Source organism: Miniopterus natalensis, chromosome 6 (assembly GCF_054644295.1).
Source record: "Miniopterus natalensis isolate mMinNat1 chromosome 6, mMinNat1.hap1, whole genome shotgun sequence".
Lineage (NCBI taxonomy): Eukaryota > Metazoa > Chordata > Mammalia > Chiroptera > Miniopteridae > Miniopterus > Miniopterus natalensis.
This window is the reverse complement of record NC_142086.1, coordinates 81,465,610-81,477,727: the sequence shown is the minus strand read 5'-3', so window position 1 is coordinate 81,477,727 and position 12,118 is coordinate 81,465,610. Positions and strand designations below refer to the sequence as shown.

The following is a 12,118-nucleotide window of genomic DNA, read 5'->3' as shown; positions in this document are numbered from 1 at the left end:
TTGCCATCTTCAGCTTTGGCTCCATAATGTCAAAACAATTAAAATTTAATTTGTTTCAGACAAAAAGAACTGCTCCATAGTTCTTTGGTATCTTGTAGGCAGACTCTGTTCATTAACTCATTTTTTGCTCTGTTAGTGGAAATGCTTTATTGACTTAGGACTTTTAAAATTTCCTATTCCTAAATAAAATCCTTGCCCAACTAGGTTTAAAATTTTCCCCAGTACAAAATACATGTTCTTTGTTAACTGAAAGGACATCTCAATATCTCAAAGATTTAGAGACAATACTAAGAATCAATGAACTAGGCTTTGCCTTTATTTAGACTAATAATAAAGTGATAATTTTCTGTTTAGCTCAGTTTACAATGTTGATAAACTCCCAAAATGAATGCTTACTTAATTATCTGCCTGTCTGCATGGATCAAGTTAATATCTAGTAAAGTCCCCCTTGGGTGAGATCTTACTCTCTACTGTTAATATTGCTTTTGCTGGGGCTTTTTGAGGCTTTCTGAAAATGAAATCACATTAATATTTTATTTCAGCATCACACGTTACACATTCCAAAAGGTTGAGCTAAACTTTGAATCACTAAATGAGCGGATTTGGTTGCTAAGGCAGCAAATACTTATGGCTAAAATGGGACCAAATTTTTTCTTTCCTGTGCAAGTATTAGGTCAGTTAATTACAATGCTGTGCAGAATTTTGTTTCTCATTGCCATAATTTTGGAACGATTCATTTATTTCATGTTTGTGGAATCCATGATCTTACTTTCTGTGCAGTAAATATGCTCTTAGTATCGTCTTCATTTCTTAACGTTATTTCTGTATTTAAGAGTCCATGCTCAGATTTGTTAAATTTTTGCAACAAACGCACATATTTTATATGTATCACTCTATGTCTATTCCAAAGATTCAAAAGAACATAGTTTTAGCAGAAATAGATCTAATTCACTTACAGTGATAAAATCTTATCAGAATTTCTCATATATATGTTAAATAAGTAAATTCAGTTACCTAAATTGAATTTGGACAGCAAATTCTCTTAGTTGATTTATTAATTCATTTCCTCAAACCTAGACTCTCACTTTTGAATATATTGTATTTTATTGAATATATTGAATACTGTCTTGTATTTTAACAACCACCACCACCACCACCTTTATCAGTAGCCAGAATGAATGAAGTAATTTCAGGATAAGGGAAAACAATGAAAGGCCCTATGATACCATGGCAAAGCTCAATTATGTTCATTTCAAAACAGCATGCACAGCCGTGCTCTCTGTAGTATTATCACTTAAATGTGAATTCAAATAATATATTGCAGCCGGGAAAACTGACTTAAGTGAAAGTGTGGCAGTAGGAACGAGTAAATGCAGTTTCCAGATGGTTGAGGTTCTGACATTTATACTTCAGAGCTTAGGAGAGAACCAAGAAGAAAGTCCAAGTCCAAGGTGATGGGCAAACAAGCAAATACGTCTTTGTCAGAAGGCTGAACTGGTACCGTGAAACCATATCATAGAGCCCTTTACTCACAGAGAGAGAGCTGCTCAGGATTCCATCAAGACCTTTATTCATATTTAGTAACAGTAATCTACTAGTTTTTTGTTCTAATTTTCTATGCCGCCAATAATTTTAAGCGATAATATAATCATGGCAGGGGTGGGGTGCACTTCAGACAGGTAAACTGGGAGCAAGAATTGATGCCATTTGACAATAAGGGAGAAACCAGAAAAGCCGAAAGCTGTAGCCCTAACATATTAAAAGCTTAGAAGTCTGGCACCATTTTCAAAAGGTCAAAAACCCTATCCTATCAGCACGATCTGTGAAGGTACCTCTATATTTTAGCATGATGCAAAAATCGATGCTCCTTTGTTTTAGGAAGATTAAACTGCGACACCAATATAAAGGCTGCAAAGCAATTGCCATTTGTAAGTAGCTACCCTCACAAAATGTATATAATTATTAGATAGTACCTAAAGAATTTATTATATGGAAAAATCTATTTATGGATAAAAATAGCTCATCCGTCCCCCTCCCATCTCCAGCTCTGCTGGAGAAATGAGGTCTTAGAGTATGATTAAATTCAAATCGTTTGATTTGTTTTTAAAATTATTAGCCATAAGTAGGTGGACATTTATAGCACTCAACCACTGCCAAATTTAAATTCATTAATACTGAGTGTTTCCTGATTTAGTTCCAACAAGAACTATGTAGCAATTAGGTTATAGTTGTGAAGTCAATACGCACACTCGAGAATAACTGTGCCCACACATTTCTGATTCAGAAAAAGAGAAACCATGTCTCACGGGGACTCCCAGCCCCCGCCAGCCTGGCCAAGATACTTGTAGACATTCTGCAGTGTTTATACAAGTTAGCTCCAGGCAAGCTGGCTACGAGTAGGGTCCTCAAAAATAAAGGGAAGCACTGGCAGAGAAATTGTGCAGTGAAAGCAGGTTATTGAATTTCCTCTCTTAAGTATTCAGGAACCTTGAAGCCAAGAAACGATAGCTGTGCCCCATTGTATCCCTAAGTTGCGGTGTCAGGCGATGAGAAAGGCCACCGCCCAAGTAGGTACAGCTCCAGTACCCATGACACAGGCTGCTAAGGAAAACCTATCGACGGCTTTGAAAAATTAACATGGAGCATATTTAAAGGTATGAATTTACAGCCACTTACTGAACACAGGACTTTGGAGATAAAATGGTATTAGAAAATCAATTCTCTAAGTATGGGCTATAAAGCTAGTAATATGATCTTAACATTCAATGTCTTTTCATCTCGCTCGATCAGAATGTATTAGCATAAAGCTGTTCATAACATCCTAATTATATTTTTAACATCTAGTGCATCTGTGCTTTTATTATTTATTTAGGATTTTTTTTTTTTTAGGTTCTTTATTTATTTAAGCGTAGTTGGTATGCAAGATTATGTTAGTTTTAGGTGTACGATATAATGATTCCGCGTTCGTATACCTTTCAATGTGATCACCCTGCTAAGTCTACTAGACTTAACATTCAGTTTTTAAGGTAGGCCTCGTCGATTCAAAGCCCATTATGGTAGGATTTGATTTTCACCATAACTGTGTCCTTTGTTCGAGTCTGCAAATAAGACATCTATTTTAAGTCCATGGTGACTTCTATGTTTAAAAAGCTAGGCTTCATCCTTTCACAGGGAGAATTTTTAATCTAATTTCCTTGGCATTAATCTGCTTAACAGTGTCCCTAGTGCTTCTAACAGTTTCCCAGCCCCTCGCTGACTGTTGGTCAGCAACCACTATCTGGGCTTCCTCTGTGCCCTCGCTAGTTTACCTGCCACTGGGCCCATAACGGGTCCGTCTCTCTTTTAATGTCAAACATTCAAATAAAGACTCAAAAGAAGAGTTGTAGGGCCAGGGAGATGCAGACAAGAAGCAAAGGGGAGGGTCTGCAGTGTTGTTAGGCTCCTTCGAATGAGTTTTATTAGGAATATTAACTAATTTCTCTGAGGCCATGGATATTTGGGGCAATGCTCAATTTCATTCCTGTATCCTGAAAAGGAAAACAGAATGACTACAGTGTTAGAAATAGGGAAGAAAAACCGAAAAGAACAGAGAGCAACCAACCTTAGTTCAGTGATTTCCATTAACTGTTAATATGAAAGACCAGTCACACTGGAAGTCAGATATAAAAAACCCCAAAGTTTTTCCTGTTCCATCTCCTAGAGGCTTGGCACGCCTCCATCACCCCGTGGTGTGCCTCGTGGCCATGGAGAGACCATTCTTTATTTCTCCTTCGCAAATCACTGCATTTTACTTTTCAGTTTTTTTTACCTTCCTGGTAGCATTTACCTTAACATGGGGAGTAAAACAAATATACAGTACACAGGCACTTCTATTGCCTTTCTCTTAGAAACCACCCATTTATATGCAGCAAATGTTAAAACAAAAGGAAGGAAGGAAGGAGCGAGGCAGAGAACGGAGGGAGAGAAGAGGCAGCTTGGCAGCTTGTGCGGCACAGCGAACAGAAAAGGTTGGCAGCGAAGCCCGGACTGGGCTTCAGCCGAGGGCAAATTAAAAAACACACGAAGTAGATATGAAAACGCGGCTGAGAATAAAAGCGAAGGAGAGTCGGCAGTAGACCGGGTACTTTTGGAGTCAACGTGAATGGCACTGAATGATGGATTCATTTCCTCTTTCCCACCTCCCCCAACATGTACACAATTTTTAAACTGGAAAACCTATATCCAATCCACTAGGACTGAGATTAAAATAATTTATACTGCAAGATTCAGAAGAAGGCATTTTATCTATTTTTTTTGGTTTTTTGTTACTGTTCCATGGCACAAGTCTGCCGTTTGGTAGAGATGCCTGCACCTCGTTTACACCAAAAGGACACGATTCAACAAATAGATGAAATCGATAGATTATATATTTCAGATTAAAAAGAAACAGATGCAGCGACAAATCCTAATGCTGAACACATCAGAGTAATACATTAATGGCAGTTCTGAAATGAATCATTTAAGCAAGAAAAGGTCATCTCCAGGTGACCTCTAAGGGAAGACCATGCAGCCGAGATGCTGAATTTTTAATAGCAAAGCATATGTGTTTTTCATTTTTCAAACTTGTCTTTGGCTATTAAGCTCCATAAAGGAGGTGCCACCTCTTGCCCTCACCTGTTCGTAAGCTGATTTCAAACCGTTCGCATTACGCATTTCTTCTCACTCGTCAGCTACTAGTGAAGTAGAAAGGATGTCGGTGAGTGCGTGTCCATAGGGAGGGGGAGAGTGATTTGGCTGGAGACATACCAGCCGGTCCCATGCCACATGCACACACGCGCGCGCTCTCTCTCTCTCTCTCTCTCTCTCTCTTCCCAGCTAATATTTAGTTACCCAGCCGTATGGCCTGTGCTTTTCAGTAAAGTTAAAGTGCTTTTGAAAACAGCACATCTGAAGCGCTGGAAGGCATTCTTCTGTCCCGGAGGTTCGTGGACAGGGCTGTCCCCCAGCCATCTGCGGAGCGCTCCTGGCTCACACAGTGCTCTCTGCGTAGCAGTGAAGACCAGGCTTCCCAGGGGGTCCCGAAATGCCCAGCCTCACCCTGTCCTCTAAACAAAGCTTAGGGAGCTTTTACTACCATTCTTTCCTCTTGACTTGATGTTGATATTTTTTCTTTTAACTCGGTGTTTTTCTCCCAAAGTTCTCTTTGGCTGGATACTTATTTTTAATGCTTTTGCTGGCTCACCTTAAGAAGTTTTACCTCTTCAAACGCTCTGGCTCGGGAGTTAAATAGGAATTTTGCTCTTTACTCATTTTCATATAATGCCTCCGTTGCAGATTGACAAATTCTAGGGTTTTCGCTTTGAAGAAATTTGAACGTAGTAGTTGTAAAAACGTTTGCAGTATATTCAAAATGTGCTGAATAGTTCGTTTCTCAGTGGAAAATAGGATTTAAATGTGATTTTCCTTTGTTGAATAAAATAATAACTCCAATACATGTAAATGGTTGTTAACTACGTTGGGCATAGTAGCAACTCTCATTGTCTTGTATTTTTCTCGTGGCCTCTTATATCTTTTTTAGCTAATTTTACCCTCATAGTGTCACAGTGAAAAGAGAAACATTTCACAGAGCTTGAAAATAAATTAGGGAGAGGTTAACTAAGTTGGCCAAGAACACTCAGCCCTTAGTGTTTTGCCAGAATTAGACTTTAGACCTGGTGTTTCTACCATTAGGCACAATACCCACCATTTAAAGGATCCATACACACGTTTACCCTTCAGCAATAAAACAAGAAAAATCTCTCCATGTGCAAAGCAGAAGTAAGACGGTAAGTGACCAGCAGGGCAGGCTCTGATCATAAAACCCTAATAGCTACGTGACCTTGGGTCAGTGATCTATCTTGATGTTCCTCAGCATCCTTAGCTGTAAAATAAAGAAAACAATAGTGTCTGCTTGGTAGAGTTCTCATGAGGATTAAATAAACTAGTACTTTTAAATAACTGAGAATAGTGTAAGTGGGTAAGAAATAGTTCTTATTTTTAGTACTCTCAATCATCAGCAGGTAAACCCTAAAATCAAGTAGACAAAAAAATGCAGGAAGTGTTGGGCAGTGCGCACGCTCCCGTGATGGGGGAAAAGTAATGATAGTAACTCACCCAGCAGGGATCCTTGGGGAGGCTGCGTGCCGGGAGGTGACTGCGTCGTTCACGTGGAGGGATTGGCTCCTGTTGGTCCCCAGCTCACTGTACACTCCCCATGTTACTCCGCAATGAGGGCACCGACTTGTTGGGGGCAGACACACGCCAAACACCCAACAAGTACACATTGAAAACTGGCACAAAGGGGAGAAAAGGGAGGGGAAGGGTAGAAAGATGGGCCTCGGCCCAAATCATCAACGATGATTTCTCTTTCTCCCAACCCTCCTTTGTTCTGTGACTCTTGAAAGCTCCTTATTAAAATTCTTATCAGTCTGGGAGAACTGCTTTCCTTAGTCTATTTCTTTCACTTTATTGGGAGGCCCTGAGGGACGAATCTGGGTCACTTCTTCGGTTTTCCCGATACCTAGGATGTTTGCTAGCTCACTGTAGGTGCTAAGCAAATCCGCCGGGCAGCATACCCACTGTCGTTTTCAGTGAGTGCTTGAACGAATGCGGTGTCACCTTGTTTGTTATTTATGGAGTTAATGGGAGGGGGACATGGAGAGGCACATGAGGAAGAGGTGAGTTGAAAGTGGAGAGTGGGGTATAAATAGAGTGCCAAGGACACACAGCTTCTCAGTGTTGTAAATGCTTATATATTGCTGCTGTTACGTCCATTATTTTATTTCCCCTCCGTCTATCCCAGTTTCTTTTAGTCCCTCAGCACAATGGCTGTTTTCACAACTGATTATTATAAAATGTTTTTATTCAATCATGCCACTGCCATCCTTATAGACACCCCAGAGCTAACACTTTAACCCACTGAAAATCCTGGACGGTGTGAGCGCAGGGAGGCACCCAGCCTCCCCCCCCCACAGAGTCCCTTCTCGGGGGGGCATCGGGCTTCAGCACAAGCTGGAGCGCTTCCCCTTGAGGCCCTTGCCCTCAGGGACTGAAACCTAAACGCGGAACAGTGGCCCATCTCGGTTCTTCTTTCAGGTAACTGTTTGCTAGACCTGCCTCGCAAGCAGATCCTGGGCCCCGAGGAGCTCCCCGGACAGACCTACGATGCCACCCAGCAGTGCAACCTGACCTTCGGGCCCGAGTACTCCGTGTGCCCGGGCATGGACGTGTGCGCGCGCCTCTGGTGCGCCGTGGTGCGCCAGGGCCAGATGGTGTGCCTCACCAAGAAGCTGCCCGCCGTGGAAGGCACGCCCTGCGGCAAGGGCAGGGTCTGCCTGCAGGGCAAGTGCGTGGACAAAACCAAGAAAAAGTACTATTCCGTAAGTGATCTTCCGGCACGCGTGCCTGGAGGCCCGGGCCTGCAGTACATTCCTGTGACATGTGTGGGGACTGTCACCACAAGGCTTTATTTCCGAGTTAAAATATTTTCCCTTGAGGGATCTGTTTACGGCTTCCTCCTTTAAGCGCAGGGGCCACCTCCAGTCATCAGAAACCGGAGGAAATGCAGACCCTAGGTGCTCTTTCCGGGGCATGTCCTGGGACAGATCCACAGCCCAGAGGCTCTCTGCTTGAGACCCCAGCAGGGCCCACTTTTTGGAAGTTTACTTTCAGACTGCTCTTCGGAGACTGCATTTATTTGAATTCGTTAAGGAAATAGCAGTAGAGCTGACACATGCTCCTCACACATACTGGGTGAGCTCCAAAATGGTCATGTTTCCCCTCACAGCAAGTTAATCTAACTTTAGGAGCTAAAGTAACCCACGCCTGCTGCGGGGACACACCGCCCCCCCACCCCTGTGGTCCACTTTCATAGCAGCGACTGCCACCTTCATTTTCAAGGCCCAAACAAAACTTCTGTTTCTCACTCACAAAATTTTCAAAGTCCCTAGAGCAGCGATTTTCAACCTTTTTCATCTCATGGCACACATAAACTACTAAAATTCTGTGGCACACCAAAAAAAAAATATTACATTTTTTTCTCGATATGACCAAAAAAAACAGGTATAATGTTTTCCTGTTCTTTTTTATTATATTTATTTTTTATTGTTGACGCTATTACCGATGTCTCCCTTCCTCCGCTTGCCCACCTCCCCCCAGCCCCCACCCCTTCCCTCTGGCCTTCACCACACTGTCGTCTCTGTCCGTGATCTATGCATGTATATTCTTTGGCTAATCTCCACCTTCTTTCAGCCAGTCCCCCTCCCCGCCCCCCTGACAGCTGTCAGTCTGTTCCATGTATCCATGCCTCACACCAGATGGCTATCATTGTGTTGGCTGTTGTCATTTTATTATTTGACAATCTAAGCGAAAAGGGGTCACTGCCCCTGATTAAATAGTCAGGTATCGCATGTTTTAAACATTCTGGCAGCACACCGGTTGGAAATTGCTGCTCTAGGAGAATGTTGCCATGTGCACGTTGCCTGTATCTTCAAAGGCTGTCGCCTTCTCGGACCCCCCAACACAGGCAGGCAACCCTCGGACTTCTTTATACGTTCCCTCGGCAAAGGAATTCATCATTTTCTTTTTCTAGGAGTCGCAGCTTCAGGCCGCAGCGTTTCCAAAGCACAGACCTGGGGTGTGGTAACAGGGCTTGTCATTTCCCGTGGTGTGTGTGCGTGTGGTGTGGGTGCACCTCAATATCCGCCGCATTTCCTCTCCAGGCGCTGAGACTCTAGTTAGGGATTAAGCCAACCCCGGTCAAGTACGTGGATGCACGTGGCAGAGGGTCTGTCACAAGCAGGATGTGTGACGTCAGGAAAGGCACTGCAGAACTTTCATGCCGAAGAGGGAGAACAGACACAGCAGGATGAACCCATGCCCGGTGTCACGCAAAGCCTTTAGCATCATAGGTTTTGCCAAAGATGCAAGATCAGTGTGGACAGAAAGTTAACCAGGGTTCAGTGGTGACTGACAGAAATGTGCAAGATCAGAACGCGTAAGTGAAAATGACCGGAGAAACCAGGAGGCAGTCCTTGCGGTGCGCTGAGTACGTAGGGGGAGGCAGGAAAGATGAATTGCTTAGGATCGGAAACACATTGCAATTCCAGGACATTCGCTACCCACGCTAAATTCACTGAAAGTGGAACTCCGACTGTGATGAAGTTTCCATTGTCATATATGCAAGGGATTTCCAAGTGCATATTTTAAATGCTTTCCTCCCTTCTGAGTTATAATGTCTTCCGTGTTCTATTTCAGACATCAAGCCACGGCAACTGGGGGTCCTGGGGGTCCTGGGGCCAGTGTTCTCGCTCATGTGGGGGAGGAGTACAGTTTGCCCACCGCCACTGCAACAACCCAGCACCCAGGAACAGCGGCCGCTACTGCACCGGGAAGAGGGCCATCTACCGCTCCTGCAGCGTGACGCCCTGCCCTGCCCAGGGTACGCTGCCCGACTCTCAGCAACCTCTGTGCTCGCAGGAATAAATAGCCTACCAGTCTTGAACTTCATACTTCCCCCAGTGTGCACATCAGTAACAAATACATAAGTGATTTCCAAATTATTATTATGAACAACTGAGTATTCAGGGAGTAGGGAGAAAATAATTGCTGTTCTCAACTCTGTGTATAGATAAAAATCCTTCGGCACTGGTGTGTAAAGAGGCTCTGAGAGGAAAAAGCATCTTCTTAAAATTGCTGAAAGGCACAAGAAGGTATGTAGGTTTCGGAACGGTAGAGTACTGATGTGACGTGTTTGCTCTTTAGGTAAATCTTTTCGTCATGAGCAGTGTGAGGCCAAAAATGGATATCAGTCTGATGCGAAAGGAGTCAAAACATTTGTGGAATGGGTTCCCAAATATGCCGGCGTCCTGCCAGGAGACGTGTGCAAGCTGACCTGCAGAGCGAAGGGCACCGGCTACTATGTGGTGTTTTCTCCAAAGGTAACGAACCGCACACCGTCTGTCCAGACACTGGAGGCGTCCTTGGTGGACATTATTTGGTAGAAGGAAGCCTGGCAGATACCAACTGTAAACAGTCATTATTTTGGGGGTTGGCTAGGTTTGGAAGGGTTTTATTTTCATCTCTATAATTTCTATATTTTCAAACTTTATACAATGAATAAAAATTTTCTGTAAACAGAACAAGTAAATGTTTTAAAAGCTATTTTTGAAGAGCCTAACTCTGTCAAGTCAGGTGAGATGTGACCTTAACTTCAAAATAGCCCTGAAAATATGTGGTATTTCCAAGGCACATTTGTAAAGGGGACTATACGGCGAGAAAGCTTTCCTATTTCTTCATCATTTACGTAAGACTTTTGTTAGTGGTTCATGAGGACAGGTTTCAAGATCATTGTCTCTGACCTAGATTTTTAAATGTCCTGCACCCTTAGTATGAATCAGTGTCCCTTTAGTTGTACACATAACGTATGCCTGTGAAATTATCCCTTATTTTTCACAGAAGGTTTTCTGAATTACTGCAGCTTTATGTCTCACAATCAATACTCTGCAGCAATTTATCTAATACTATTTATCTAATTTGCAAACCGGTGCTACATGTATTATTTTAAATTTTTTTTCAATTACAGTTATAGTCAATATTATTTTTATTAGTTTCAGGTGTACAGGATAGTGGTTAGACAGTCATATACTTTACAAAGTGTTTCCCCTGATATTTCCAGTATCCATCTGACACTATACATAGTTATTAGAATATTATTGACTATACTCCCTAAGCTGTACTTTACATCCCTGTGACTATTTTGTAACTACCAATTTGTACTTCTTAATCCCTTCACAGCAGATGATACATTTAAAACCACCTCTGTAACTGGTCTTCAGATATTTCTGACATATTTCTGAAAAATAAGTTCATATCCAACAATACATTTTCATTTTAAAAAATATACAGAGAAATAAAATCAAAAACATCACGTGGAAATATAACCATCTGGAGAGCTGTTAACCAGTTGAAGTATACCCTATTTTAATTTACAGACACTCAGACATACACACATATATGAAGGCTTATGTATATTCACAAATACAAAATATACCGTTTATTTATATATATGACATGTTATTTATATACATGCATGCACAAACCACAGGTAGTCCATGTTCATCTTACTTTGTAACTAGCTTTATATGTTAATTATTTCATTCAAATATATACATTCTCTTCCAGTTAGTGGTTCTCACCAGCTTCCCCAGATTCCTTTTCCTACACTAATTTGTTCGTCTCAATTTCAGCTTCTGACAGCTCGACACAACAGGGAGTGCTTTCCAACCATTACACAGTTTTGAAAGTCGGGTTTAGATTTTCAAATTTATTGCTATAATAACAATTATGCGACAAAAAGATCTCCGGTGATCTTAGGCCTGCTCATATTCTGCTCTTGACACAAGTGACAGACAATCCCACAGGCTAAGTGAAAAAATTGCTTCTCTCTGTGTCATAAAGCCAGACTGTGCATTGGGAATGTGTTATGCGTACAGGAAGGGAGATGAGTACCTTGGGTGTCCCAGCACATTTGGATTTGAGCTCAAGAGAGAAAGTGCATGACTGAGATTTATCCCCGATCTCCTGCCAACATGTAAAGGATTTTTCAGTGAGATACTCCTGAAAACTATAGTTTTTTGGTTCTTTGTTTTTTTCTCAATGTACTATCTATTCCGATCAAACTCCAAACTCACAGATTAGAACGTGCTCTTTTACCAAAAAAAGAAACCAAGTAGGGGGCACAAGCACTGCCCACGGCTAACGCGCGTCTCACGTGCAGGTGACCGATGGAACTGAATGTAGGCCCTACAGCAATTCCGTCTGCGTCCGGGGGAAGTGTGTGCGGACGGGCTGTGACGGCATCATCGGCTCAAAGCTGCAGTATGACAAGTGTGGAGTGTGTGGAGGAGACAACTCCAGTTGCACAAAGATTATTGGAACCTTCAATAAAAAAAGGTAATGCGATGGAACAGTGGCCCATGTGTGAATTGAAGGAAGCTTCAGACTCTCCAGTTGACAAAGGACTCATGTTACGTCGTCAGCTCCTACCCGATTCCCTTACCCTTTCTTTATCTCCATTACCCCGTTTGGCATCATTTCAGCT

General features: G+C 42.3%; 1 protein-coding gene across 1 annotated transcript in view; it reads left to right on the top strand.

Annotated features, from left to right (window-relative positions):
* Nucleotides 1-12,118, top strand: part of ADAMTS5 (ADAM metallopeptidase with thrombospondin type 1 motif 5) — a 44,587-nt gene that overhangs the window by 25,078 nt on the left and 7,391 nt on the right. Inside the window, exons 4-7 of the mRNA XM_087818382.1 lie at nucleotides 7,114-7,397; nucleotides 9,274-9,457; nucleotides 9,781-9,956; nucleotides 11,795-11,970. Coding sequence (XP_087674508.1) covers nucleotides 7,114-7,397; nucleotides 9,274-9,457; nucleotides 9,781-9,956; nucleotides 11,795-11,970 — 820 coding nt within the window. The remainder of the gene's footprint in view (nucleotides 1-7,113; nucleotides 7,398-9,273; nucleotides 9,458-9,780; nucleotides 9,957-11,794; nucleotides 11,971-12,118) is intronic.